Consider the following 27,606-nt stretch of genomic DNA (forward strand, 5'->3'; position numbering starts at 1 on the left):
AGACCTGACTGATGTAGGAATAGATTTTAACAGACTGGGAATATTATGTTGTTGCTGCTATAATATTTGTTCATGCATTTTACTCACTGGAAATGTAAATTTCTTGCTACAGAACGAGTGTAGGGTGTTGTGAGCCACTCCATCCACCATTGGCTTAAAGTGTGTCTTAACAAAAACAAAACAATGAAAAGTTACTACGTAAGGTTACAGAACAAAATCAAATTTTGATTGCAGAAAATGAATGAAATTCCAAATTTTAGATGTAGGTCAAAAGTAAAAAAGCTAAACTATGCAAGCACTGTAAGTGTCAGAATTTTGAAATTAAGTAAGAAAACTGTATATGGAGAGAAACAGGTCACCATAACCGGGGAAATTGTTGAGGATAAGACTACTTTATTATGGAGAGGAAATGAGGTGAAATGAACAACGGGCAAGATCAAATGGCCAAAGCATTGACTTGTATTGGGTTGAAAGGGCCTGTTCCATGTTGTATTTCTAAATAAATAAAATTGATTCTACTGTTCTCTGTCATACCTCCTCTTGTAGTTCTTTACTTCTTTAATGCTCATCACTACACTAATATGAACCTCAGTGTTGAGTTCAGTAGATTGTAATGTATCTAAATGAAAGATGAAGCAGTGACCTGACATTCAGCTTCATTGGAACAGTTTGGTAGAGATGGACAGAGATGCCAGAATGAGAGCTGGGCAGAAAATTGAAGTGAAAGGACATCCAAAATGCAGTGCCATACTTACGAACCGAATAGGAATGTTACACAAAATCTGCCCCCACAAGTCATTATAAGCAGTTTATCAAATTCAGTGATGTACGTTAGTAAGGGGAATGTTGTGTGCTGGGAAGGGAGAGACGTAAAGGACAGAATTATGCTACCTACATTTGTGCTGATGAGTGCCGAGGGAAAGCGAAGAGTAATTCAAGGTGTTTAGGGAGCAGATCAGGATGATATGAAGAGTCTAGAAAGGTGAAAGGAGAAGGGTGGATATATTTTTTGGTGGAATCACACTGAAGATGTTGGCAATGTAGGAGAATGAACTGTCTGGTAAATTTCTAAATCTTCTCCAATGGAAATCTATCAATTGAAATATTAGCTCTGAAACTCTTCACAAGCACTGTCTGATCTGCTTGGTATTTATAGCATTCTCTGCTTTTATTTATAATCAGTTGGTCTATTCTCTTATGGTAGAATTTAAGATTCAAAATAGTTTAATGTCATTTCCAGTACACAAATGTAAAGGAGAACAAAATGATTGTCATTCTGGCTCCGTTGCAGCACAAAAGTAATCCACAATAAGAAAAAGAATGCAATAATAATAAAAAAACAATAAATATAAATACGTAAGATAGCTTATATACATTGATAGGCTTTACATCCCTAAAGTGATGTCAGACACAGAGGAGTCTGTAAGGCTTTTGACAAGGTTCCACACGGTAGGCTTATTGAGAAAGTCAGAAGGCATGGGTTTCAGGGAATTTTGGCTAGGTGGATTCAGAGTTGGGTTGCCTGCAGAAAGCAGAGGGCCGTGGTGGAGGGAATACATTCTGACTGGCGGGTTGTGACTAGTGGTGTCCCACAATGATCTGTTCTGGGACCTCCACTTTTCGTGATTTTTATTAACGACCTGGATGTGGGGGTAGAAGGGTGGGTTGGCAAATTTGTAGACAACACATAGGTTGGTGGTGTTGTGGATAGTGTAGAGGATTGTCAAAGATTGCAGAGAGACATCAATAGGATGCAGAAGTGGGTTGAGAAGTGGCAGATGGTGTTCAACCCGGAGAAGTGTGAGGTGGTACACTTTGGAAGGACAAACTCCAAGGCAGAGTACAAAGTAAATGGCAGGATACTTGGTAGTGTGGAGGAGCAGAGGGATCTGGGGGTACATGTCCACGGATCCCTGAAAGTTGCTTCACAGGTAGATAGGGTAGTTAAGAAAGCTTATGGGGTGTTAGCTTTCATAAGTCGAGGGATAGAGTTTAAGAGTTGCGATATAATGATGCAGCTCTATAAAACTCTGGTTAGGCCACACTTGGAGCACTGTGTCCAGTTCTGGTTGCCTCACTATAGGAAGGATGTGGAAGCTTTGGAAAGGGTACAGAGGAGATTTACCAGGATGCTGCCTAGTCTGGTTTTCCTGGCATGGTTGCTATGTAGCCTCTTCCCTGATGGGAGTGGGACAAACAGTCCATGAGCAGGGTGGGTGGAATCCTTTATGATGTTGCTAGACCTTTTCTGGCACCTTTTTGTATATATGTCCTTGATGGCAGGTAGGCTGGTGCTGATGATGTGTTGGGCAATTTTGACTGCCCGTTGTCGAGCCTTCCTATCCACCACACTGCAGTTTCCATGCCGTGCAGTGATCAGCTTGTTAGAGTGCTCTCTACTGCACATCTGTAGAATGATGTGTGTATGGATGTGCATAGTCCAGTTCTCTCCAGCCTCCTCAGAAAGTGGAGGCTTTAGTGAGCTTTCCTGATTGTACAAATTGTGTTCTGTGACCATGAGGGGTGTGAGTTGTATGAGTTCTTCTGAAATCAATAACCATCTCCTTTGTCTTGTTGACATTGAGGAAGAGATTATTTGCCTGGCACTAGGCCTCAAGCTCTTCCACTCCTCTCTGTAGGCCATCTCATCATTGTTGGTGATGAGCCCTGCCACTATCGTGTCCTTGGCCAACCTGACAATGTGATTACTTGGGTGTTTGCCGTGCAGTCACGTGTAAGCAAAGTGTACAGCAATAGGCTCAGCACACAGCCCTGGAGGGTCACCCGTATTGAGGATGATAGGGAGAGAGGAGCAGTTGTGAATCCTGACTTTCTGAGGTCTGTTCATTAGGAACTCCAACACCCAGTTGCTCAGTGGCATATTTAGATCAAGGGGTATGAGCTTGTTCATCACGGTCTGTGGGACAATAGTTTTGAATGCCAAACTACAATCCAGAAACAGCATTCTGACATGAGTCTCCTTGTTTTCTAGATGTGTTAGGGCCAGATGCTTGACCAATGCTCTAACATCTGTCATAGAGCGATTCTGTCAGTAAACATATTGGTGAGTGTCCAATGTGGCAGGGATGGAGTTTTTTATATATGTGCCATTATCAGCCATTCAAAGCAGTTCTTGATGATCGGTGTCAGTACCACCGGATGGCAGTCATTCAATTCTGATAGTGTAGAGTTCTTTGGTACAGGGATGACGGTGGCTGAGGTGAAGCATGTGGGGACAGCAGCATGGATGAGTGAAGTGTTGAAGATGTCAGTGAGCTGGTGTGCGCATCCTCTCCGTATTCAACCTGGGATGTTGTCTGGCCTGGCCGCTTTGCAGGGATTGACTCTCTGCAGAGTCCTTCTCTCATCTGTTGCTGTTACAGACAGTGGCAGCTCTCCTGAGAGGGTGGTAGCTTTGGAGACCGGCGATGTGTTGCATGCATTGAAGTAGTTTAGAGCATCAGGGAGGGAGGTGTCACTAGTACAGTTGCTGCTGTTTCTCCTTGCGTAGTCAGTAATGCCCAGCCACATGTGCCAGGGATCATTAGCGGACAGGTTTTGAACAGATAATATGCATGCATTAGTTAGCCAGTGACTAGTGTAATAAGGGAGCCTGGTCAGAAAGCTCTACTAATGCTGATCTTGATAGCTAAATTATATCAATTCACATTCTTTTAAACATGAGAAATGTGCTGCTGTTAACTTTATTTTCTACTTTCTGAGGGCCAATAGTTCATGAACAATAAAATGTTGTGGTCAGTAAGACATGCACAGAAAGAGGTTAACTCTATCTACTTGACTCAATGATGAAATGTGTTCAACTTATCCCTGAATGGATCTAATTATGTAGTTTAAAATAACTGATTTAAATTTGTTAGCATTCATTTGGATCCTGTAAATAATACAAATAAATAGAGTTTACAATTTTACAAAGTGTTTTGTATTTTAATTACATTCTCCACTACCAAGCATTTGAATGGCACTAAGAATGAGATAATTTGCTATAAGATGCTTTTGTTCAACTCAATTTTATCAACATAATTAGCAAAATGGGACTTTAATATTGTTAAGCAACCCTGAAAATCTTCAGCAAATGGGTAGCATAAATTAGGAAAAGTGGTAGAAAAGATGACTGAAGAGTTGGTTATGCTTTCACAAAACTTTAGATGGGGAGAAAGAGGGGCACCATGACAAGTTTGATAAGAGAATGCAAAACTCCTTACTGAGAGTGGATGAAGATATTCACCAACATTTGATAATAGCACATTGGGAAATAGAGTGGGTGTGAAATGGCACATTGTATGAAAGAGTTTGCAGGAGTATGAAAAGACAAGGCCATGCTGGGATTAAAAGAACATTGAGTGGGCGTATGGGGGCAGAGGGTCCAATGGATGGGAGTGAGAGATGAATGCAGCTCAGTCACTGTTAAATAAAGAATTTTCTTTGATGGCAAACAAAAGTCTAGCTTTTGGGAAATTGCCCCTCTTGAATAGACAAAGCCTTCAGCATTGGTGCAGCAGTTAGGAAGGAGGTAGGAAATGCACATTAATAAAACAAACTTGGTAATTGATAGCTTGTAGGGTGAGCAATCAGGAGGGTGGATGGAAATGCAAACATAAGATATAGTTTTGTTGGTGTTGAAGCTGTACAATTGGTGTTCTTACCACAATTAGCCAGAACTTGAAGTTCAGTTATCAACTGAAATATCAAGGTACAGTCTGAGAGTGGAAATCAGCATCAGAACTTAACTTTTAAAATTAGGGAAAAAAAAGTCTTTAAATAGATCCCTTTTAATGCTATTAATATTTTTCTTTTTTCAGGGATTCATAGAAGATTCCTATATGTTCTATGGGCATTATAAATTTGGAATGTACAAGGGCTTGAACTATAACCCTTCCTTGGCTTATCTGCTGACCATAGTCTTCTATTTCCTATTCTGTCTTTGCTGGATTGTAAAGAGGTTTGATTTTCCTTTACCCTTTATATTGTTCTTATTTTAAACTTGTTACTTAATGAGAATACAGTTTAAGAAATGAGGTAAACGTTGCAATCATGAAAATGAAGCTCAAAGATGTAGTGGGATAACAAACTTTATCCCATTGCCCATTTGTTTCTTGCAAATGCACAATGTACCAATTCATATATCATAGCAAGACCATTCTTCTTTCTGAAGAACCTTTCAAATGGGAAAAATAATTTTCAGAAACACGAGATTATGCAGATACGGAAAATCCAGAATAATACACACAAAATGCTGGAGGAACGCAGCAGGTCAGACAGCATCAATGAGAGGAATAAAGAGTCAGCATTTCAGGCTGAGAGCCTTCACCAGGGCTGGAAAGGAAGAGAGAAGAAGCCAGAATAAGAAGGTGGGGGTAGTGGAATGAGTACAAGCTAGAAGGTGGTATGTGAAGCCAGGTGAAGAGAGAGGTTAGTGGGTTGGTGGGGGGGGGGGGGGAGATGAAGTGAGAATGTGGGAGGTGATGGGTGTGAAAGGAAAAGGACAGAAGAATAAGGAAAATGATAGGAGATGTGAGTGGACCATTGGAGCAAGAGAAGGAGGAGCAGCAATAGAGGGAGGTGATAAGTAGGTGAGGAGAAGGGGGTAAGAGGAGAACTAGAATGGAAAATAGAGGGACAAAGTTGTTGTGGGGAGATGTTACTAGAATTTAGAGAAATCGATGTTCATGCTGTCAGGCTGGGGGCTACTCAGATGGAACACAAGATGTTGCTCCTTCATCCTGTGGTAGTAGAGGAGGCCAATATTAAGTTCCATTTATGATTTCATTGAAGAGAATGGGCAAAGATAGAACTTTGGAAGTCAAAGAAGTTTTCTAAAGAGGAAACAATTAATAGGCATCATTTAAAGATAATTTATTAAACACACATGAACTAGCAGTTGTCTTTAATTGTCAAGTATATTAGAGAGATCTGAAACATTTTTTTGAAAGGGGGCAACAAATCCAATCCTGGAACAGACCAATGTCACAATTTAACTGTGAAATCTGTAGAAAAGCTCTCCTAAATTGTTGTAAAGTTGGGATGTTTCTGATAAATGGTCACAGCATGTTGTTGCAGTTCTGAGCAGATTTGGTGGTGTTAATATTATATTATTTCATTGCGAGAAGCGGAACATCCATATAATGCCCCGGGATGGCTTCATTCCATCAGTGCTGATAAAGCTTTGATTCACTGGTAGAGTGTGGTGAAGCAGTAAGTGACTGGACTATTTATCCAGGGGCCAACAATCCAGAAACCTGGGTTCAAATGCTTAGACTACAGCTGTGGAATTTATTACTATGCCCCGAGGCAGAGTTATTTCAAAGGAGGTGAAAGGTCATGTGAAATGAACAAGTTATTCAATGGTTTGTCATCTACGAATGATCTCCAAGGGGCATTTACTCCATTCAGCACAATCTTACTCCTGAGATGCAATTTCATTGGAATTTGAGAAATTGAAAGATGTGTGGTTGTATTCTACTGACTCTACTCAGCCAGGAACGTTGACTGTTTACCGGTTTCCCATAGATGCTACCTGACCTGCTGAGTTCCCCAGCATTTTGTGTGTGTTGCTTTGGATTTCCAGCATCTGCAGATTTACTGGTGGTAGTATTCTACTGGTCTTTTCCAGTTGTTAACTTTACAAAAAATATATTAAAAGTAATAAGAAGATGCATAAGCAATGGGAAACTCAGAAGAAAAACAGAACATCATTGAACACAATGATGTGGCAGTCTTGAGCTTAAACATGTAGTAGACTGTGAAAATAAGTGCTCTCAAAAATGCGATGGGTATGTCTTCGCAGGACAGTGAATAGATTTAAACAAGAGAGTATGCACGAGGATAATTACAAATCCAGACAAAGTGCCAAGATCTTCACTCTCTGGGATTTTTGTATAAAGGAAAACGCCACGGCTGAACTGAAGCACCAGAGCATTGTGAATGAACTGAAGGTATTGGAACCCTATCGATCACATGTAACCATACCATTGTAATCTTTTAAGTGAACACTCTCGAGTTGTTCACGAGTTCATTTGGAACAAGCATAAACTGTTTTGCTCCAAAATTGTGATCTTCTCCATTGTGGTTTTGTACCCATTTAGAGTCATTAACATATGAAGAGTTGCAGCATGAAAATAGGCCATTTAGCCATCATGGCAGTGCTGACTATTACACTACCCATTTACACTACATTAATTCCATTTGTTATTGGAGTCATTAAGCCATACATCACAGTCTACACTGTTTCTGTCTGTGATATCGTTTGTTTATGCATTAATCCACAAATTACTCAAAGAGACAATCAATGCCATAAATAATTCTTGGTAGTTACAGCATAAGGGATGGTATAAATATTAGATAGTCAATTCAGTGATGACTTGGCTCACCTCTTATTGATGAAATGAGTAGATCATTCAAGGCTGTTTCCAGCAATGTGACTTCATCAGATTGAATAACTAATATTATCTATTGTTCTCTGAAATACATGATGTCAACAAGCTGCTGTTGCTATGATGCAGTTGGAATCATATAGCAACCAACAAAGTCCAAGCCACCCATAATTCCTTTTCTTTGTTATAAGGAAAATATCCATAGATTGGCTTGAAGTACAAACTCCCTGCTAATTGATCAAGGAAATCTCTTTGTACCTCTTTAAAGCCTTGACATCTTTTCTGTCATATGAATCCCAGAACTGTGTCCAAATGAGTGATGTATAAACTTGCTTTCAATGAAACAATTCACTAATGTTTTATACAACTAATGCTTCTCAAATGAAGAACTTTATAACAGCAGAAATGGATCCAGGAATCTGAGCTACTGATTAAATATTAATAGTTGTTAAGTTTAACCAGATTCTATTAAGGCCATCAGTAATTGGTTTATTGGTAATTCAAGGTAAATTTATTACCTGAGATTCATTTACTTTCAGGCATATCAATTAAATCCATAGAATAATAACCAGAATAGAATCAATGAAAGATGGCACCAACTAGGTCTTCAGCCAGTGTTCAAAAGACAACGAACTTTGCAAATACAAAATAAGACAAAAAGTAATAAATAAACAAGCAATAACTATCAAGAACGTGAGATGAAGAGCCATTGAAACTGAGTCCATTGGTTGTGGGAACATTTCAATGATGGGGCAAGTGAAGTTGAGTGATGTTATCCACTTTGTTTCATGACTCTAATGGTTGAGGGGTAATAACTGTTCCTGAACCTATTGGTGTGAGTCCTGAGGCTCCTGTGCCTCCTTCCTGATGGCATCTGTGAGAAGAGAACACATCTAGGGTGGTGAAAGTCCCTGATGATGGATGCTGCTTTCCTGCGACAGTGGTGGGAAGAGCTTTACCCATGATGCACTGGGCCATATCCACTACCTTTTGTAGGATTTTCCTTTCGAGGGCATGGGTGTGGGTGTGATGCAGCCAGTCAATATACTCTCCACTACACATCTGAAGAAATTCATCAAAGTTCTCGATGTCATTCCAAATCTTCACAAACTGCTAAAGAAGTAAAGGCACTGTCATGCTTTCTTAATAATTGCACTCTCATCCTGTTACGAAACTTCTCCAGTTTCTCAAAGTAAAGCAGATTTCAACTGATGTTATGGCCAGTAACTGCACTCTAATGAGATATTTAAGATAATGTGTAAACTGCTGATTAAACTTTAAATATTCAAAGTTAATTAAGTGCCATGCCTTGTAATTTTTTTGTTTTAACTAGATTGACTTAGCAGAGCAAGCATACAAGAGGAGAAAAGCAGAACGAACCACAAGGGAGAGAGCAATTCTTTACTTCATCCGCTTTTTGCTCAATTTGTTTATCATGATTGTTTTGACTGGAGCTTTCTACATCATTTATCAAGCCACAAAATCATCTCAGAATTTCCAGAGGAAGGTGAGCAATAGATAAAGTTAAAGAACATTGAATGATTATGTTACAAGCATATAAATCCACAGTCCCGAGGATCCAGATTCATTCCTGATTTTGGGAGGTATTAGGGTGGGATTTGCACATTTCCTTTGTAAACATGTGGGTTAATTTCCTCACACAATACAAAGACATGTTCATGAGTTAATCGACTGCTGTAAATTAACCCTTAGTGTAGGTAAACGACAAATTAATTCTAAAATAAGATAGTTGATTTGTACGTGAAAGAGGTTAAGTTGCAAGGACATTGGGGAATAAGAAGCAAATCTGGATTGTCCTTTCAGTAGCTGGGATGGACTTGACCTGTATTGTAATATATAAAAGAATAAGCACCTGAAAACAAGACCATTTGTGCTCGATCACTCTTTAATCCTTTCTCCCTTGTGAATTTACCTGTCTTACCTAAGATCGTCACTTCACTAGCTTCATTTGGTGGCAAGTTCAAGCCCAATCCATTTTTAAACACATCTGCAAAAATTAAGAATTTACCGGTAAATAGAACAGAGAACTTTACGTCACTGTTACAGAGGAAGTGCAGTGCAAGTAGACAAATAAGTGTGTACGAGCCTTGTTATTAATATTTCCTAAAAGTTCCTGAATCTCATCCACATTCCACTTAAGCCACTAACTATATAATACTGGTCAGTCCAACTGGTTCTCTTCAGTTTAATGTAGTTATGATGCTTCATTCAATTTTTGACAATTGTGCAAAATCAAGGGATAAAAATCCGTTGTGTTTACAAAATACAGTAAGATAACCCAGAAAGATAGAAATAGCCACAAAATTTCTGGAAGGTGCAATCTGTTGTCATCAGGTAATAAGTATAAGGGCATAATTCTCTAAAGAATTAAATTCTTAAATGTCTAGATAAGTAATGATTTATTTGTGTGATTCAATATGCTTAAGTGCTGTAAAACAAGTATTAATTTAAATAATTAAAACTTTTAGTTAATTTATGAATTAAACAGTTATAGTCATAGAACATTACAGTACAGAAACGGGCCTTTTGGCCCTTCTTGGCTGTGCCAAACCATTTTTCTGCCTAGTCCCATTGACCTGACTGAAAAGCTCAAAATTGCCCTATTCAATATTAAGTTTGGGATTTAACTTCAAAACACAGTGTAAATATTTTCATAGAGTCATAGAAAAGTACAGCACAAGAACAGGACCGTCAGCCCATCCAGCCCCTGCTGAGTCATTTAAACTGCCTAATCCCATCAATCAGCACTAGGATTATAGCTCTCCATACCCCTACCATCCATGTAAACTTCTCTCAAGCATTGAAATCAAGCTCACCACAATTATGGACCTGTATTCCCAGATCCCTTTGTTCTACCACACTCCTCAGTGCCCTGTCGTTCACTATGTAAGACCTTCCCTGGTTGGTCCTACCAAAGTGCAACATTTCGCACTTGTCTGCTTTAAATTCCACCTGCCATTTTTCAGCCCATTTTCCCAGCTGATCCAGATCCCACTGCAAGCCATGATAGTGTTCCTCACTGTCCATCACACCTCCAATCTTTGTGTCATCCACAAATTTGCTGATCAAGTCAACCACATTATCACCCAGATCACTGATATGAATGACAAGCCACAATGGACTCAGCCCTGATCCCTGCAGCACACCACTAGTCACAGGCCTCCAATCAGAGAGGCAACCATCTACTACCACTCTTTGGCTTCACCCGCAAAGCCAATGTCTAATCCAATTTACTACCTCATTCTGAATGCCGGGCAACTGCACCATCTTGACCAAGTTCCCGTGCGGGACCTTCATAAATGCCTTGCTAAAGTCCATGAAGCCAACATCCATTGCCTCGCCTTAATCCACTTTCCTGGTAAATTCTTTGAAAAACTCTATAAGATTGGTTAGATATGACCTACCAAGCATGAAGCCACACTGACTATGCTTCATCACTCCATGTCTTCTTCAAATACTCATATATCCGGTCCCTTAGAATATCTTCCAATAACTTTCCCACTACTGATGTCAGGCTCACTGGCATATAATTAATTTTCAGACCCTTCTTAAATAGCGGAAGAACCAATCCTCTGGCACCTCATCGGCAAAAATAGCAACAGGGAAATAAAAACAGGAAGAAATGAAAGTGAGATACACACCCTGAAGATGGAACAGGTAGAACATAGGAGAAAATATACACTCAGTAGCTACTTTGTTAGGTACTAGGTATGGATGTGCTCTTCTGCACACCAATGCTATAACATGTGCTTAGCTGAGTAACTGTCACCTTCCTGTCAACTTGAACCAGTCTGGCCATTCTCCTCTGATCTCTCTCATTAACAAGGCATTTTCACCGTCAGATCACTGCACTTTCTTTTAGTTTTCTCACTGTTCCCTGTAAACTCTGCATGAAAATCCCAGAAGATGAGCTATTTCTGAGATACTCAAGTCACCCCTCTGCCACCAACAATCATTCCATGGTCAATGTCACTTAGATCACATTTCTTCCCTATTCTGATTTTTGATTGTACGACAACTGAACATCTTGACGATGTCTGCATGCTTTACGCAATGAATCACTGCCACATGATTGGCTGATGAGATAACTGCATTAAAGAACAGGTGTACAGGTGGATCTAATAAAGTGGTCACTGTGTGTAGATTAGTTTGTCTTCAACAGCACAAAGGAAAGTTGAGTGAAGTTGTGTATTGGAAGAGCACTTAATATCAGAAATGTAACTGCAAACACCTGAAATGCCTTGATCCTTGGGTAACAACTTGTTAGATTAATGAACTTGTACATAGAAATTCTAGAATCTCTGGTGTCCTGGCTAGCTGAAAGCTGCTGTCAAAATTGGTCAAATGTCATAGCAAGTCAGGAAGTGTGTTACCACCCAGTATGAATCCAAAAGAAAAAAACCCACAGTGAAGTGGAGCCAATAGCTACAATACACAATTTTTTTGCCAAAAGCAATTGTAGCTCACTCCATAGCTGTAAGAAAATCTTGATCCATTTCTCAAAGTTGGGCTTGTGGCCCTGTAGACCTAAAGTGACCATTGAGTTTCTTTGGCTCCGAAACTCAGATGAGAGAAGGCAAGGGAACCTACGGTGTGGCTATAACACCAATGCCACTTTAGTTTTTTAGTCTTCATTTTCTTTGATCTTTGCCTGAATTGGCTATCCCTTTCCCAGTGAAATTTTAATTCCCCTTCCATTGGGTTTGTGCCATTTGGAATATTGGAATTCTGAATCAAAGTGATCTTATATAAGGATTTGAAAACGTGGAGGACTGGTACCACTAGTCCTGGGAAAAGTTATAGCTCCAGGTATCTATGTATATATTAAATCTTTCTTTCTTCTAGCCGGGGAGATTTGCATTTATCACGGAATTCTTCATGGAATATCTTCCATCTTTAATCCTCACCCTTAACAACATTCTTCTGCCATACTTATTTTGGGTAATTATCCGATATGAAGAGTATCCACCAAACACTGAAATCAATTTGATATTAATCAGGTAAACTCTCTATCTGCTTTTCTTGACAATTAAATCTGTGATTAAATATATTTTATTAATGATGTGACTTTTGGGTTAATAGGTTAATTGGTCGCTTTGTTGTGATTAGGCAGGATCGACTTGTTGGACCGGAGGGCCCAGTTACCATGCTGTATCACTAAATAAAATATTGTCAGTCTGAGACTCATTTGGCAGAATCTTAAAAGTGACTGAAAATGCAATGTGTTGTACTTTATATATTGAGTCTATTCTTTACAAGTTTGTAACAAGTCATTTTTTTGGTGCAAATATTATCCAACTAATTTCATTTTGGATACCATGTTTGTATCATTCGCTTCCATGATGGTCTAAATCATTTGGTTTGGAACATGTTAACGCTTATAATGAAGCAGAATAAGTGGAAATTAGTTGTGGAATCTGAAATTCTGTGAAGCCTGAATGGGATTAGCAGGAATAACCTATATACTCTTGGAAGTGGGTGGTGTGATGGATCTGCAGTGCTCCTTTCCTTTCCTGAAGGTCACCCTTTGGCAAGATGTAGTATCTGCTTAGCTACGTCCCCCTCCCCCACCTCAATCAGGGTCACGTGAAGTTGTATGAGCAGCTGGTGCATATCACAAATCCTGGTTATGCGACCACTCACACCAGCAGACAATCTCTAAAGAGGATTGATAACGGCTGGGATCAACTATCTTGTAAAGACGCTGCCCAGAAGAAGGCAATGGAAAACTACTTCTGTTATTTACTTATGCCTGAGGGAATGGTAGAAATAACCACATATTTAAAATTTACTGAAGAGCCTGAGCCCATAAGGACATAATTGATAGCTTTGAAATGGGAGTGATCAACAGCTCAACTTTTGGATAGTATGGACCCCCTTGGATGAATGGCCTTCTGTGTCAAAACTTCCTGTAATATGTGAACTCTGTGGTCCCTAAGTGAAGCTACAACACAACAGTACTGAACGGAAAAGAAATAATTTTTCCACAGAGCATTTTATACACTCAGAATGTTCTCAAATGCTTCATTACTAATGAATTAATTTTGAAAGTAATTTAGTGCTATAATGTTGATAAGTGTGAAGAACAATTAACTTATAATAGTGCAGTTGTTAGATAAATATTGAAGAAGATGCTGGAAGAATTGTATTACTGCTCAGTTAGCAGTAAAGAGGTTTTTGTTTTAACATCTCATGTTAGAAAGTGACATGTAATAATTCAGCACCCACTAGGTCATGCACTGATGTGTCCGCCTAGATCTTTAAATCCTAAAAATGATGTTATGAGGGGAAGAAAAATTATCAACAAAAAATAATACAGTTATTACGCAAGTGTTAAAAATTTCAAGAATATCCAGCTTTTTGCTGGCCAGAGTAAAAGGGCTTTTGGACCGAGAAAGTTCTAGGTAGGATCCCCTGCATATGCTGTTACTCAGTCCTGGTTGGGGTAACAAGGACAACTCTTCAATTAGTCCTGATGAACAAATGGGTTGGTCTGAAATGGGGTGGAATGGAAGAGGTATTCAATGAGACAAATTGTGGTGGTACTGGCTGAAAAGGTGGTATCAACTCATGAATAAAACAAGGAATCAGAATCTGATTTATTATCACCAAAAATTTTATTATCAAAATAAATTTATTATGGAAGTATGTATATCTCACCATTTCCGGCCCTAAGATTCATTTTCTTGTAGGCATATTCAATAAATCCAGAATAGAATAATAGCCATAATAATTTCAATATAAGAGTGCACCAACTGGGTGTTCAACCAGTGTGAAAAAGATAACAAGCTGTGCAAATAATAAAAGAAAGAAATAATAATAAATAAATAAACAATAAATATTGAGAACATTTGATGAAGAATCCTTGAAAGTGCATCCATAGGTTGTGGGAACATTTCAGTGTTGAGGCAAGTGAAGCTGAGTGAAGTTATCCCTTTTGGTTCAAGAGCCTGATGGTTAAGCGGTAATAACTGTTTCTTAACCCAGTGTTGTGCGTCCTGAGTCTCCTGTACCTTCTTCCTGATGACAGCACTGAGAAGAGAGCATGACCTGGGTGTGCGGGGTCCCTGGTGATGGATGCTGCTTTCCTGTGACAATGCTCCATGTAGATGTACTCAACAGTGGGGAGGGTTTTACCTGTGATGTACTGGTCCAAATTCATTACTTTTTTTTATCTGTTCAAGGGCATTGGTGTTTCCATTCTAGGCTATGATGCAGCCAGTCAATGTAGTCTCCACCACACATCTATAGCAGTTTGTCAAAGTTTTAGATGTCATGCTGAATCCTCACAAACTCCTGAGAAAGTAGAGGTACTGTCTTGTTTTTTCTGTAATTGCACTTATATGCTAGGCCCAGGACAGGTCCTCTGAAATTATAACACTGAGGAATTTAATGCTGCTGACCTTCTCAGTTCCTAAACCTCCGATGAGGACTAGCTAATGGACCTATTGTTCCCTCCTCCTGAAGTCAAAAATAATCTCCTTGGTCTTTCTGACATTGAGTAATGAGGTTGTTGTTATGGCACCACTCAGCCAGATTGTCAGTCTCCCTCCTATTGCTGATTTGTCATCACCTTTGATTCGGCCAATAACATTGAAGTCATCAGCAAACTTGAAAATGGAGTTGAAGCTGTGCCTCACCACAGAATCATAAGAGTACAACGAATAGAGCAGGGGGCTAAGCACACAGCCTTGTGATGTACCTGTGCTGAGGAAGATAGTGGAGGAAATGTTGTTAGCAATCTGAACTTATTGGGGTCTGGAAGTGAAGAACTCAAGGGTCCAATTGCACAAAAAGGTATTGAGGCCAAGGTCTTGAAGCTTTTGATTAGCTTTGTGAGAATGATAGTATTGAATGCTGAGCTGTAGTGAATAAAGAGCATCTTGATGTATGTTTGCTGTCCAGATGTTCCAGGATTGAGCGAAAGGCTATTGAGGTGGCATCCGATGGGGGTCCTGTGTCTCAGTAGACAAATTGGAGTGGATCCTAATTTCTTTCCAGGGAGGAATTGATATGTTTCATCACCAACCTCTCAAAGCACTTCATCACTGTGGATATAAGTGCTGCTGGATGATAGGCATTGAGGCAGGTTACCATGTTCTTCTTAGGCACTGGTCTAATTTGAGGCCTGTTTGAAGAATTTGGGTACCTCAGTCTGCCAAGGTGAGAGGGTAAAGATCTCCATGAACACACCATCAAGCTGATCAGCATAGGTCTTTAATACTTGTACAAGTACCCCACCTGGGCTCGATGTAGTTCATGGGTTCACCCTCCCAAGGATGCCCGCACTTTGGCCTCGGAGACTGAAATCACAGGATTATTGGAGACTGAAATCACAGGATCATTGGAGAGTGTAGGAGTTTGTGATGGTTCCTCCATATTTTGATAGTCAAACCATGCATAGAAGGCATTGAGCTCATCTGGAAGTGAAGCCCCGTTGTCACTTGATTTTACTTTATAAGAAGTGATAGCCCTGCATAACTGTTGAGCATCCTTCATTGATTTAAGTTTAGTTTGGAATTGTCACTTTGCTGGTGACATGGCTTTTCAGAGATCGTACCTAGCCCTCTGTAACTTTCTTGGCTACCAGATTTGAATGCCTCTGATCTAGCCCTCAACAGATTGCAGATCTCATAGTTCATCCAGGACTTCTGGTTGGGGAAGACCAAATGATTTTGTGGGGACACACTCGTCTACAACTGATTTTATAAAGTCCGGGACAACCACGGTGTATTCATTCAGATCCACAGATGAGTCCTTGAACACGGCCCAGTTCACCAACTTGAAGTAATTCTGTAGCCATTCCTCTGCTCCCCATGACCACCTCATTGTTGTCCTAATCTTTAAGGCCTTGCTCTTTAGCCTCTTGCCTGTATGCAGGTCGGAGAAGGACAGCCAAAAGATCAGTTTTCCTGATATGCGATCAGGGCATGAAGCAGCACGCATTCCTTATCTTAGTATTAGAGTGATCTAGTGTATTGGGACCTCTGGTGTTACAGATTATATGCTGATGGTAATGGGCAGGATTTTCTTCAAACAAGATTTGAAATATGTCAGGATGGACTGTTTCTCTTTTGGACATGGCATCATGTAGTATCTCAAACACTTGATTATAGTCGGTCATTAGTGGTAGGTAAACTGGAGTCACGATTATGGAGGAGAACTCCCTAGGTAAAAAGAATGGATAGCATTTGACCATTAGGTGTTCAACATCAGGGGAACATAGGTTCGACAAAACTGCCACATTGGAGCACCACCAAGAGTTTATCAGGAGGCACACACCTCCACCTTTTGCCTTTTCTGAAAAAGTAGTTTGGTCTGTTCAGTGAATTGAGAAGCCCTCTGGTCTGACTGCTATATCTGACATGCTGGGAGAAAGCCACATCTTGCTCAGACATAGAACATAACAATCTCTCATCTCTCTCCGATACAGCAAACTTGCCCTCAGGTCCTCAATTTTGTTCTCCAGTGACTGCATATTTACTAATGAGATGCTGGGTAGAGGGAGACTCATCCCTCTGCATTTCAGCCTGGTTTGGATCACCCTCTCTCACCTTGCCTTGATTCCAGCTGCAATGATGAGCCTTCTTCCATTTATAGGTCCCATGCATGCTTGGTCCACCAAGTCATTCAGAAGATCTAAAATCTGAAGATCATTAAATTGATTTAAAAGTGCATTGCTTAAAGGGAAATTAAATGCTGCAGATTGCAGTGAGAGCAATTCAAAAGAAGTATACTTAGAAGAATTGCATGTAGCCTGCAGAATATCACCATGGTTCACAGGCACCATCTTGCATCTAGCAGCTTCCAGATGCATTAAAAAAAAAAGCAAAAATGTCTAGCTACATCAGAAGGATAGACATGTTTGATTGCTCAGTGAATAACTGGCTCATGTACACTGAATTAACTGAGCAGTACTTTGAAGCCAATGTGAAATGAGTACCTGTTTTGCTGAGTGCATTGAGTATAAGGCATACAGTTTGCTTAGAAATTTGACAACTCCAACAAAACCTTGAGCTTTGCTGATATCATGAAAGTTATGCAGGAACATTTATAACCAAAACCATTGTTGGATGCTGAACTCTTGAGGTTTCATAAGTTGAATCAAAAGGAAGGGGGAGTCCATTTCAGCGTACATGTCAGAGCAGAAGAAGTTGTCTGAGCATTGTCAGTTCAGTAATAGACAATGATGCACTGAGAAATTGTTTAGTTACTGAAAGTAGATCAATACACAGGATAGAAGATATCTTTGGAAACATTTCTGAACAGAAACACTTCAGCAAAGTGAACTTAGCTGAGGCCTGCCGACAGATGAAGATGGAAGAAGAGTCCAAAGTGTTTCTCACCATGAACATCTGCAAAAGACTTTATTGCTATAATAGATTTAGCTGGATGACATCAGTGTTATTGGTGAGAATGACAAGGATCATCTCCAAAATCTCAAGACAATGTTAAAAAGATTATAAGATTATGGGCCAAGAGCATGACACAACAATTGTGAGTTTTTTAAACCAAACATCACTTACTGAGGTCACACCATTGATGCTAAGGGTTACACAAGTGTGCTAAGAAAATTCAAGCAGTGCTGGATGCCCCAAGACCAAAGGACATGTCACAGTTGTGGTCATCTCTAGGATTTGTCAATTACCACGGCAGTTTTCTGCCAAACCTGGCTACTGTGCTCCACCACTCGAACTTGTTACTATAGATCAGGAAGAAATAGCAATGAACAAAGCAGTGTGAAGTAGCTTTCAAAAAGATAAACGTGATGTCAGACAGTGTACTCAGATTATGATCCATATATTTCTGTGAAGCTTGCTTTGGTATACAAACCCCATTTCCAGAAAAGTTGGGATATTTTCCAAAATGCAATAAAAACAAAAATCTGTGATATGTTAATTCACGTGAACCTTTATTTAACTGACAAAAGTACAAAGAAAAGATTTTCAATAATTTTACTGACCAACTTAATTGTATTTTGTAAATATACACAAATTTAGAATTTGGTGGCTGCAACACACTCATCAAAAGTTGGGACAGAGGCATGTTTACCATTGTGTTACATCACCTTTCCTTTTAATAACACTTTGTAATCATTTTGGAACTGAGGATACTAATTGTAGTAAATTTGCAATTGGAAATTTTGTCCATTCTTGCTTGATACAAGACTTCAGCTGCTCAACAGTCCATGGTCTCCATTGTCTGATTCTCCTCTTCATGATGCGCCATACATTTTCAATAGGAGATAGATCTGGACTGGCAGCAGGCCAGTTAAGCACACGCACTCTGTGTCTACAAATCCACGCTGTTGTAGCCCGTGCAGAATGTGGTCTGGCATTGTCCTGCTGAAATAAGCATGGACGTCCCGGGAAGAGACATCGCTTTGATGGCAACATATGTCTCTCTAAAATCCTAATATACGCCTCAGAGTCAATGGTACCTTCACATACATGCAACTCACCCATGCTGTGGGCACTGATGCACCCCCATACCATCACAGATGCTGGCTTTTGCACCTTTCGCTGATAACAATCAGGATGGTCGTTTTCATCTTTGGCACGGAGAACTCGACGCCCGTTTTTTCCGAAAACCAGCTGAAATGTGGACTCATCTGACCACAGCACATGGTTCCACAGTATTTCAGTCCATCTGAGATGAGCTCGGGCCCAGAGAACTCACCGGCATTTCTGCATAGAGTTGATGTATGGCTTCCTCCTTGCATAATACAGTTTCAAGTTGCATTTCTGGATGCAGCGCCAGACTGTGTTAAGTGACAATGGTTTTCCGAAGTACTCCCGAGCCCAGGTGGCTATAATTGTAACAGTAGCATGACGGTTTCTTAGGCAGTGCCGCCTGAGGGCTCGAAGATCACGTGCATTCAACAGTGGTTTCCGACCTTGCCCTTTAGGCACTGAGATGTCTGTGAATTCTCTGAATCTTTTCACAATATTATGTACTATAGATGTTGAAAGACCTAAATTCTCTGCAATCTTGTGTTGCGAAATGTTCCTTTTGAATTGACTAATAATTCTCTCACGAATTTTGGCACAAAGGGGTGAGCCACGACCCATCTTTGCTCGCAAAGACTGAACCTTTGATGGATGCTACTTTTATACCCAGTCATGATACCTCACCTGCTACCAATTAGCCTGCTTAATGTGGAGTCTTCCAAACAGGTGTTACTTGAATATTCTGTGCACTTTTCAATCTTATTTTAACTGTCCCAACTTTTGTTGAGTGTGTTGCAGCCATCAAATTCTAAATTTGTGTATATTTACAAAATACAATTAAGTTCCTCAGTAAAACTATTGAAAATCTTTTCTTTGTACTTTTGTCAGTTAAATAAAGGTTCACGTGAATTAACATATCACAGATTTTTGTTTTTATTGCATTTTGGAAAATATCCCAACTTTTCTAGAAATGGGGTTTGTAGATGCAGTCACGTCACATGTTACGAGTCATGGAAATGAACACCCCAGAGCCTTTGCATCACATTCCCTTAACACTGCAAAAAAAAAATGTACACTGAGATTAACGGAAAGGCCTTGAGTCTGGTTTGGCATGTAAAGTGGTTGAACCATGGAAGACAGTTTACTCTCATAACTAGTCATTAATCACTAGCGTACATTTTCAAACTACAGAAGGATGTTCCAGGAACAGCAGCAGCATGAAAGCAGAAGTGGGTTCTGATTCTTGGAGGACACAATTACAAGAATCAATTCAAGAGTGTGACTGAGCATGAAAATGTGGATGGAATGCTCCATTTATCGTTGTAAAAGAAAATACGTGGAAACATTTATGAAAGAGGACACTCCTTTAGACGTACTCTCATTAATGCAAATTGAAAATCTCCCTATTATAGCAGAGATGATCCAAAAGGAAACCAGACTGTCTCAAGTCTACATGGCAACCCAAAGTGGCTGGATTCTGCAACAAAAAGTCCAGTTCCCCCATTTTTACCAGTGCCAAGATTAACACCTTTGATGGTGGTTGCCTTGTGTGGGGATTGAGAGTTGTTGTACCATCCAAGCCGAGAGCTAACGTGTTGGAGGAGCTACATGCTGATAACCTGGGCATGGTTAAAATAAAAGCATTGTCTGACGGCCTGATCAGCAGATCGAGCAGCTTGCCATGCATTGTGTGGGATGCCAACACGTCCAGAAGATGGGATCGGCCTGCAATGTCCTGGCTGAGAATAAATGTGGATTTTGCCAGCAAATTCATGGGCACAAATTTCTTGGTAGTAGTGGATGCAGCTACAAATTGGCCAGAAGTGTTCCCAATAGCTTTGCACACTGTTGATGTGTTGGGAAGCCTCTTCACAAGGACTAATGTTACAGAACTCTTAGTCAGTAACATTGAAACACAGTTTGTGGAGGAATGGTTTCAGTCGTTCCTGAAAATGAGTGGAATAAGACATATTATATCTGCATCATATCACCCAGCTATGAATGGCTTAGCAGAAAGGTTTGCCCAGAGTTTGGATTGCTGTTGTTCTTTCTTGTGAGCTGGAAGAGAGATTTTCGCGGTCTTTTGCTGGGAAGAGATGAGGAGAGAAGACACGAATGGAGAGAGTTGACATACCGCCGGACGGGGTGGACTTGGAGGAGCGAGGGTCTGAAGGACAGCGACAATCGGAGGAGGTTGATGGTGGACGATTGGCTTATCATTGAGCTCTAACATCGCGTAATAGACTGTTTCATAAGATTGGGCCCTTTTTGGGCTTAATCGTTTAATCACATGTTGTGTACTGTTTGTTTATTCGGGGTACTGATTTGTAACAGGTGACACATCGTGCAGCATCCACCCAAACAAGATTTCTGACATTTGGCCGGGCCAGGGGCTATCACCCCCTATATCAAGCTGCTCGCCGAAGCGAGAGTTACACACTGAACCTAAAGTTTGCTGATTTCCTCCTTGTATATTGTAATGCAGCACACTACACAACCAACAACTCACCTTCTATGATGTTCCAGAGTCATCTCTTAAACTCATGCTCGGATCTTCTCAAACCCAGTCTCTGAAAGAGTTTGCAGGACAAAAGGCTGAGACAAATTGAGGGCTCCTTAAACGAGGAGGTTCGATGTTTCACTCCAGGACAAGTAGCCCTGGCGAGGGACTACAGAGGTGATCAAAGAGGGTACTCAGAAAGATTAGGAACAGAACCTGACCACTCTGCTCCAAAGTGGAGACTGCGTCTGACGTCATCTGGAAACGACACATTGATCAGCTGAGGAAAGCAGAGTCAGTAGTTAGAGAAGAAAGGTGGCCATGGCTGTGACACCCACTTCTTGCGGTCTCAGAGTCAACTCCTACAACCACCACAGAGGAGGCCCCAGAACCTGAGATTGCTTCACAGCCACAAGTCTCACCCGCCAAACAGAGTGACCTCCCTTGTCAGGAAAGATGTTATCCTACAAGAGTAAGACAGACTGCACAGCGATTAAATCTTTAAGCCTGAATGGGACAATGTAAAACTTACTATGCTGTGGATACCTGTGTAGTAGCTGTATTCTATGGTATACTATGTGTATAAGTTGAGATGCATTCGATATTGAGTTGTAGTTAAGCAGCAAGGAGCATTGTGTATTTAATATTTCGGTAGTATTTGAGTAATATTGTAAATATATTGTTTGATTAAGTATATTGTTTTAAATATTTCATTACAGGTTGCATGTTAAAATAAGTGAATTATCAACACATGACGCTACCATGTGATATGTGCAAGTCTCATTTAAAGTATAAACCGAACAAAGACTCGCATCTCTCAGCTCCGTTGTTTTCCTTTCAATTAGTTTCATGTTTTGGAGTTTCAAAACATAACACTTTTCAACCTGCGTTTGATTTCCTCATCACAAAGTATCAAATGTAGTATACTACATTGGAAGTACAAGTGTATAGCTCCCTCTCCTGGATTGAGAGTGTGTAGCCCTGGACGGCAGGAAGACACAAGGCCAGCTCTTGCATTTACTGATCGTTACCCTGTACTCCACACTAATTGCCATCTATAACTGTGTACCCGCTAACTTTTAGACAATATGTTCTTAAGTATTTTGGTGCAATATCTTTATCCTGCACCGTTGTGACCTTGGGAATATCAGAAATGGAACTGGCAAAATTGTGTAAAATTGCTTACAGCTTTGTTTGGTGGCTTTCATTCTAAAAGCCAGTGGAAAACTAAATACATTCTGGGAGCTTTTTTCCTATTTCTATAGTTCATTATCAATTAATTTTTGTAGGTGATAATTTTTCTTCCTGTCTTAAGACCACTTTAGAAAATGAAAACCCTAGGCTGACACTTCAGAGCAGTATATTTAGAGATGAAACACAGTAACAGGCCTTTACCAGCTCAACAAGCCCCCGCTGCCTAATTACACCCACGGAACTAATTAAACTGCTAACCCATACGTCTTTGGAATGTGGGAGGAAACCGGAGCAACCGGAGGAGACCCACACGGTCATGGGCAGATCATACAAATTCCTTACAGACAGGAGCAAGAAAAGAACTCGGGTTGTTGGTTCTGAAAAGTGACCGCACTAAGCACTATGCTACCGACACTGGTGCTGAATTATAACATATGCCAGTTTTTTTAACATGAGATGCTAAAACAAATCCAATAAAAATCTCTGGTATAAATGATCCGATTGCAACATATTAACGACATTAAGGGTTCAAAGGTTTATTTTATCCTCAAAGTATGCATGCATAATACAACTCTGGTATTCGTCTTCTCCAGATAGCCACGAACTACAGATAAACCACAGGTGCTGTTGAAAGAAAAGACATCAACCCCTCCCCCCACCGTATGAGAAGGAAAAAGAAACAAAATTCGCAAACCCCAATCCCCCCCCGAAACAAAACCAAATCGCCCATATGGAAAACGGCAGCTGGAACATAAAACCCCAAGCCCCCAACCCCCTCGCTCACACAAAAAAGAACAGATCCCTCACCCAGAATACGGCAGCTAGAACTTCACAAACCCCACTGCCCTACAACAAAAAAACAGTGACAGCAACATCAAACCCCCAACCCCTTTTATATTTAAAACATCTTGTTTGCATTAATATTGGTCCAGTGGTTTATAATATTACCCAGCAACAGAAGATTGTATTTAGCAGGACCACAAGAGAAAAGAGAAAAGTCAAAAATAAATGGCCATCCAAAAAGGAACTGATAACTTCTGCCATGTTTAAACTTATAATTCTTTTATTCCCTCTAGGTGTATATTTTTAAGGCTGACCAATCTGAGCATGTTGGTATTCTCTCTGTGGCAGCAGATCACCTGCACTGATGGGAAAAATGAAAAGGATTGTGAAGCCTGCGGTTACAACAAACATTACCAGGTGAATAAGAAGGCACAAATAGTGAATTATTAGAGAATTCAGTGGTGCATTACAGGTCTGATCAGGCACTCCTGGACACTTCTGATTTGATTAGTGATGTAATGGACAGAAAGTAAAAGTTCACATGTGGCATTCATTCTCTCTGGTAAACTCTTTGCAGATCTGGTGGAAACAAGGTCATTACCACTGACCTGAGAGTATATGGTATAACTTGCTTTGGCATATCATCATGTCACATCATCAAGAAATGCCAAATTGGTTTATAAGGAATGATTCATTTTGGAAATGCGGTTACCTTTATCATGCTAACCAATTGCCCCATGACCAACAGAGATGAATAAAGGGAGCATTCATTAAGAGAGGGCTGCTATCTATTATGTGTGATAACAATCCAATTGTTCTTTAAATTATGTTTTTGGACACTTTACCTGCACTGAAATGGGAGGGGTTGGAGAAACTACCTTAAAAACATAAGGTATTCCTTTACCTCAAAGACATAAGCTCCAATAAATCTGCTCCTTTTAGTCTGCACTGATGCGTTAATCTAGATTGTGTGCTAAAAATCTGAGTGTCCATCAATTGAATTATTGACATGAGCACAATCAGCCTAACCAGTCTATTAATTTGGGATGAAACAGTAGAAGGGTGACAAATAATGGCCACAAGGGATATATCTTTTATATAAAAATAAAGGATATTCTCAAGGAAAAATCTGAAGCTGGGGTCACTAAAGCAGTCCTACGTTGAGTTCAACGCTGACTGGCAACTCCCACTGCTGCCGCCAAACTGTATCGGTCTCTGGCGTTCCTTTGGGTTCAGCAGCTGCACGGAGAGGGGGAGCCTACTGCATGGGCAACAGCTTGCCCTCCCTGTTGTACTGCCTGGCTGTCTATCACATAGACAGCTCGGGCACACATCCAAGGTTGACCCTGACTAACGGAGGGCCTCATCAAGTGACCACAGGTGCTACAATCTGAAGCAGCAAGCAATCTGCTGGAGGAACTTGGTGGGTTGATTAGCATCTGTGGGAGAAAAGCAACAACTTTTCTGCATCAAGATTCAAGATTCTGCATCAGGATACAAAATAAATTAATGTTGTTGTTTTTCTGTTCTGAGTGAATCTCAGATGCACTCTATCACTTTCCCTCCAGTAATCACTGAACTCGCTGCGGGTGCACACATTGATAAACGTATGCACATGTTATACTGTATGTGTTTGTTCAAAGCAGTTCTCCAAATTTAAATTCCCATACATAGACTGTGAGAAGAAATCTGTAGAGAAGTAATCTGAATCGTAGGGTGCCAGTGAAAAAATTAATTTATTCATGAGTCCATGGATTGCATCAAAATTGTGATCTCAGTTTGAGTATTTTGTGCACTGTACTCAAGCCAAACTTAAGTTGCTTGAAGCTGTGTTTAATTGCGAGGCAATGTTCCAGCTCTTGTTGGAGCCCTTGTTCAAAAACAATACTTGGAAAAGTATTCAGAAGCAGACTGATTTAAAAAAACCATTTTGCTTTAAAATGATTTGTGTAATTTAAGGATCGGTTGTCCTTTTGTGCAATTTCTCAACATCAAGCTGACATTTATTTTACAATGCTTTTTAACAAGTTGACTAAGATAATTTATGTTTGATTCTCTAGTGTTGGGAGACGAAGATTGGACAAGAAATGTACAAGCTCTTTTTGTTTGATTTTCTAGCTAGCATCGGTGTCATATTTTGTATGGAACTTCCAAGAAAGTAAGCAAAAAGAAAAATTACATTTCATATACTTTCAGACAGAGATTGGGGGACACAATAGATGTTCTCATATTAGAAGAGTACTTTAAAAAGATAATAGATTACTTCTACTGGATGATTCAGATTAGAATGAATTCACAGAAAGATTATTTTCACTTTTTAAAATATTCCTTTTAATCTAAGTTTGTACAAACAGTAACATTGTGTAATTGTCCATAATGTATAAAGCAGTTTAACACACAAGCAAGCTGTAAGTTTGGGATGAATCATTAGAAATCTGATCTATAATTTTATCACCACAAAATGATATAGAAGGTTATAAATTTCAGCTTCATGCTGATCTATTTTGGCTGAGTATAGGAGATATGAGCAACACTTTTGGAAGGCATGCTTATTTGAAATGACAGGTAAATGTTCCTTCTTTTTTAAGTAAGTTCTGATATAGCCCCAGATTTATTCAAAACTGATGCAATCTACAATTTAATATACACTCAGTGACCACTTTATTAGGTACAGAAGTGCAATCCAGTTTGATCTCCTGCCCATCCACTCAAGGTTTGATGTGTTGTGCGTTTAGAGATGCTCTTCTGTACTACACCGTTGTAACACAGGGTTATTTAAGTTACTATTACCTTCCTCTCAGCTTGAACCAATCTGGCTGTTCTCCTCTGACCTCTCTCATTAGCAAGGTATTTTCACCCACAGAACTGCCATTCACTGGATGTTTTTTTTTGTTTCTCCCACCATTCTCTGTAACTTCTGTTATGCATGAAAATCCCAGGAGATCAGCAATTTCTGAGACACTGAAACCACCCCGTTTGGTACAAAGTCAATTACACCACTTTTCTCCCCATTCTGATGTTTGGTCTGAAGAACTGAACCTCTTGACCATGTCTGTATGCTTTTCTATATTGAGTTGCTGCCATATTATTGGTTGATTAGATATTTTCATTAAAAAGGTTTACAGGTGTATCAAATAAAGTGGCCACTGAGTGTATGCATTTATTCAGTTCAAATTGATATCCTTGCAAGCTATATTTCATTAAATAGGTTGCTCATGAAGTTGTTTACATGCCTACCCATTCAACAAATGAATGAACAATGTTTCTGCAAGAAATATTCATAGTTTTCCTTCAATGTTTAGATTTCTGGAGGATCATGTTTCCTTTCAGTTACCCAAGATATTGCAAAGGCCACCTTTCATCATTACGGAAAATATACTAAGTATTGTTAATGGACAGACTATCGTCTGGATTGGAATGTTCTATTCTCCGTTGCTGCCGATTCTCAATGCCATCAAATGCGTCATCACGTTCTACATGAAAAAGGTAGAGGAAAGAACATTGTCACTGCAGCTAAAAGTTGGTTTGAAGTTAAACACAATCACCAGTCGTTGTGTAGATTGGACCTCAAAGCAATCTTCTGTCTGTGAAATTAAAATTTCGGTAATTCTAAGAAAACTTTCTGGTTGGCAGCAACTAGCCTGCAGAAAAGCTGTGCACAACTGTAAGATGATCTTCACATCATGTACAAATTCACAATCATATCAGGACTCTAGACTGATTCTAATCAGGGACCCAACCAGAAATAGGATTGAGATGATACCATTCATAATGAAAATGATGGCAGGGGAACTAAGCAATAACGATTGCAGTGTGTATTTTTTTTGGCCATGACTCAGTGGAAAAAACTAATCATCATTTTGGATCCAAAGCCACAGGGAGTTGGGTTTATGCTTTTTTAGGTTGCAAATGACAGAATGAATATTTAAATATTTTTAATTCAGTGAACAGCAGACCTTATTGTCTTTATAGTCTCAGTGATTATAATTGGCACGGCCGTAAAATGCTGATTTGATTATGAAAAGATAATTGTTTTAAAGCCTTGTCTTTGTATGTTCTCTTTTATATGACCTTATCCACAGCACAGTCTATATAATTACTGCCGTCCTGCCAGAAGGTTGTTTCGAGCATCCAGCTCTAGGATTTTCTTTCAGTTGACGCTACTGTTTGGATTGACTTTAGCATTGGTCCCGATTGCTGTTAATCTATTTCTGTAAGTATAAGTCTTAGCAGGATGCCTTGTATTCAACTAGATTTTGTATCAATA

At 39.8% G+C, this 27,606-nt stretch overlaps 1 protein-coding gene across 1 annotated transcript in view; it reads left to right on the forward strand.

Annotated features, from left to right (window-relative positions):
• LOC140714716 (transmembrane channel-like protein 7) overlaps nt 1–27,606 on the forward strand; it is a 55,569-nt gene that overhangs the window by 15,304 nt on the left and 12,659 nt on the right. Inside the window, exons 6-13 of the mRNA XM_073026214.1 lie at nt 4,821–4,960; nt 6,806–6,953; nt 8,725–8,898; nt 12,258–12,412; nt 23,633–23,756; nt 25,400–25,497; nt 26,642–26,825; nt 27,422–27,552. Of these exons, the coding sequence (XP_072882315.1) occupies nt 4,821–4,960; nt 6,806–6,953; nt 8,725–8,898; nt 12,258–12,412; nt 23,633–23,756; nt 25,400–25,497; nt 26,642–26,825; nt 27,422–27,552 (1,154 nt within the window). The remainder of the gene's footprint in view (nt 1–4,820; nt 4,961–6,805; nt 6,954–8,724; nt 8,899–12,257; nt 12,413–23,632; nt 23,757–25,399; nt 25,498–26,641; nt 26,826–27,421; nt 27,553–27,606) is intronic.

This window comes from Hemitrygon akajei, chromosome 22, assembly GCF_048418815.1.
Source record: "Hemitrygon akajei chromosome 22, sHemAka1.3, whole genome shotgun sequence".
Taxonomy (NCBI): Eukaryota; Metazoa; Chordata; class Chondrichthyes; order Myliobatiformes; family Dasyatidae; genus Hemitrygon; species Hemitrygon akajei.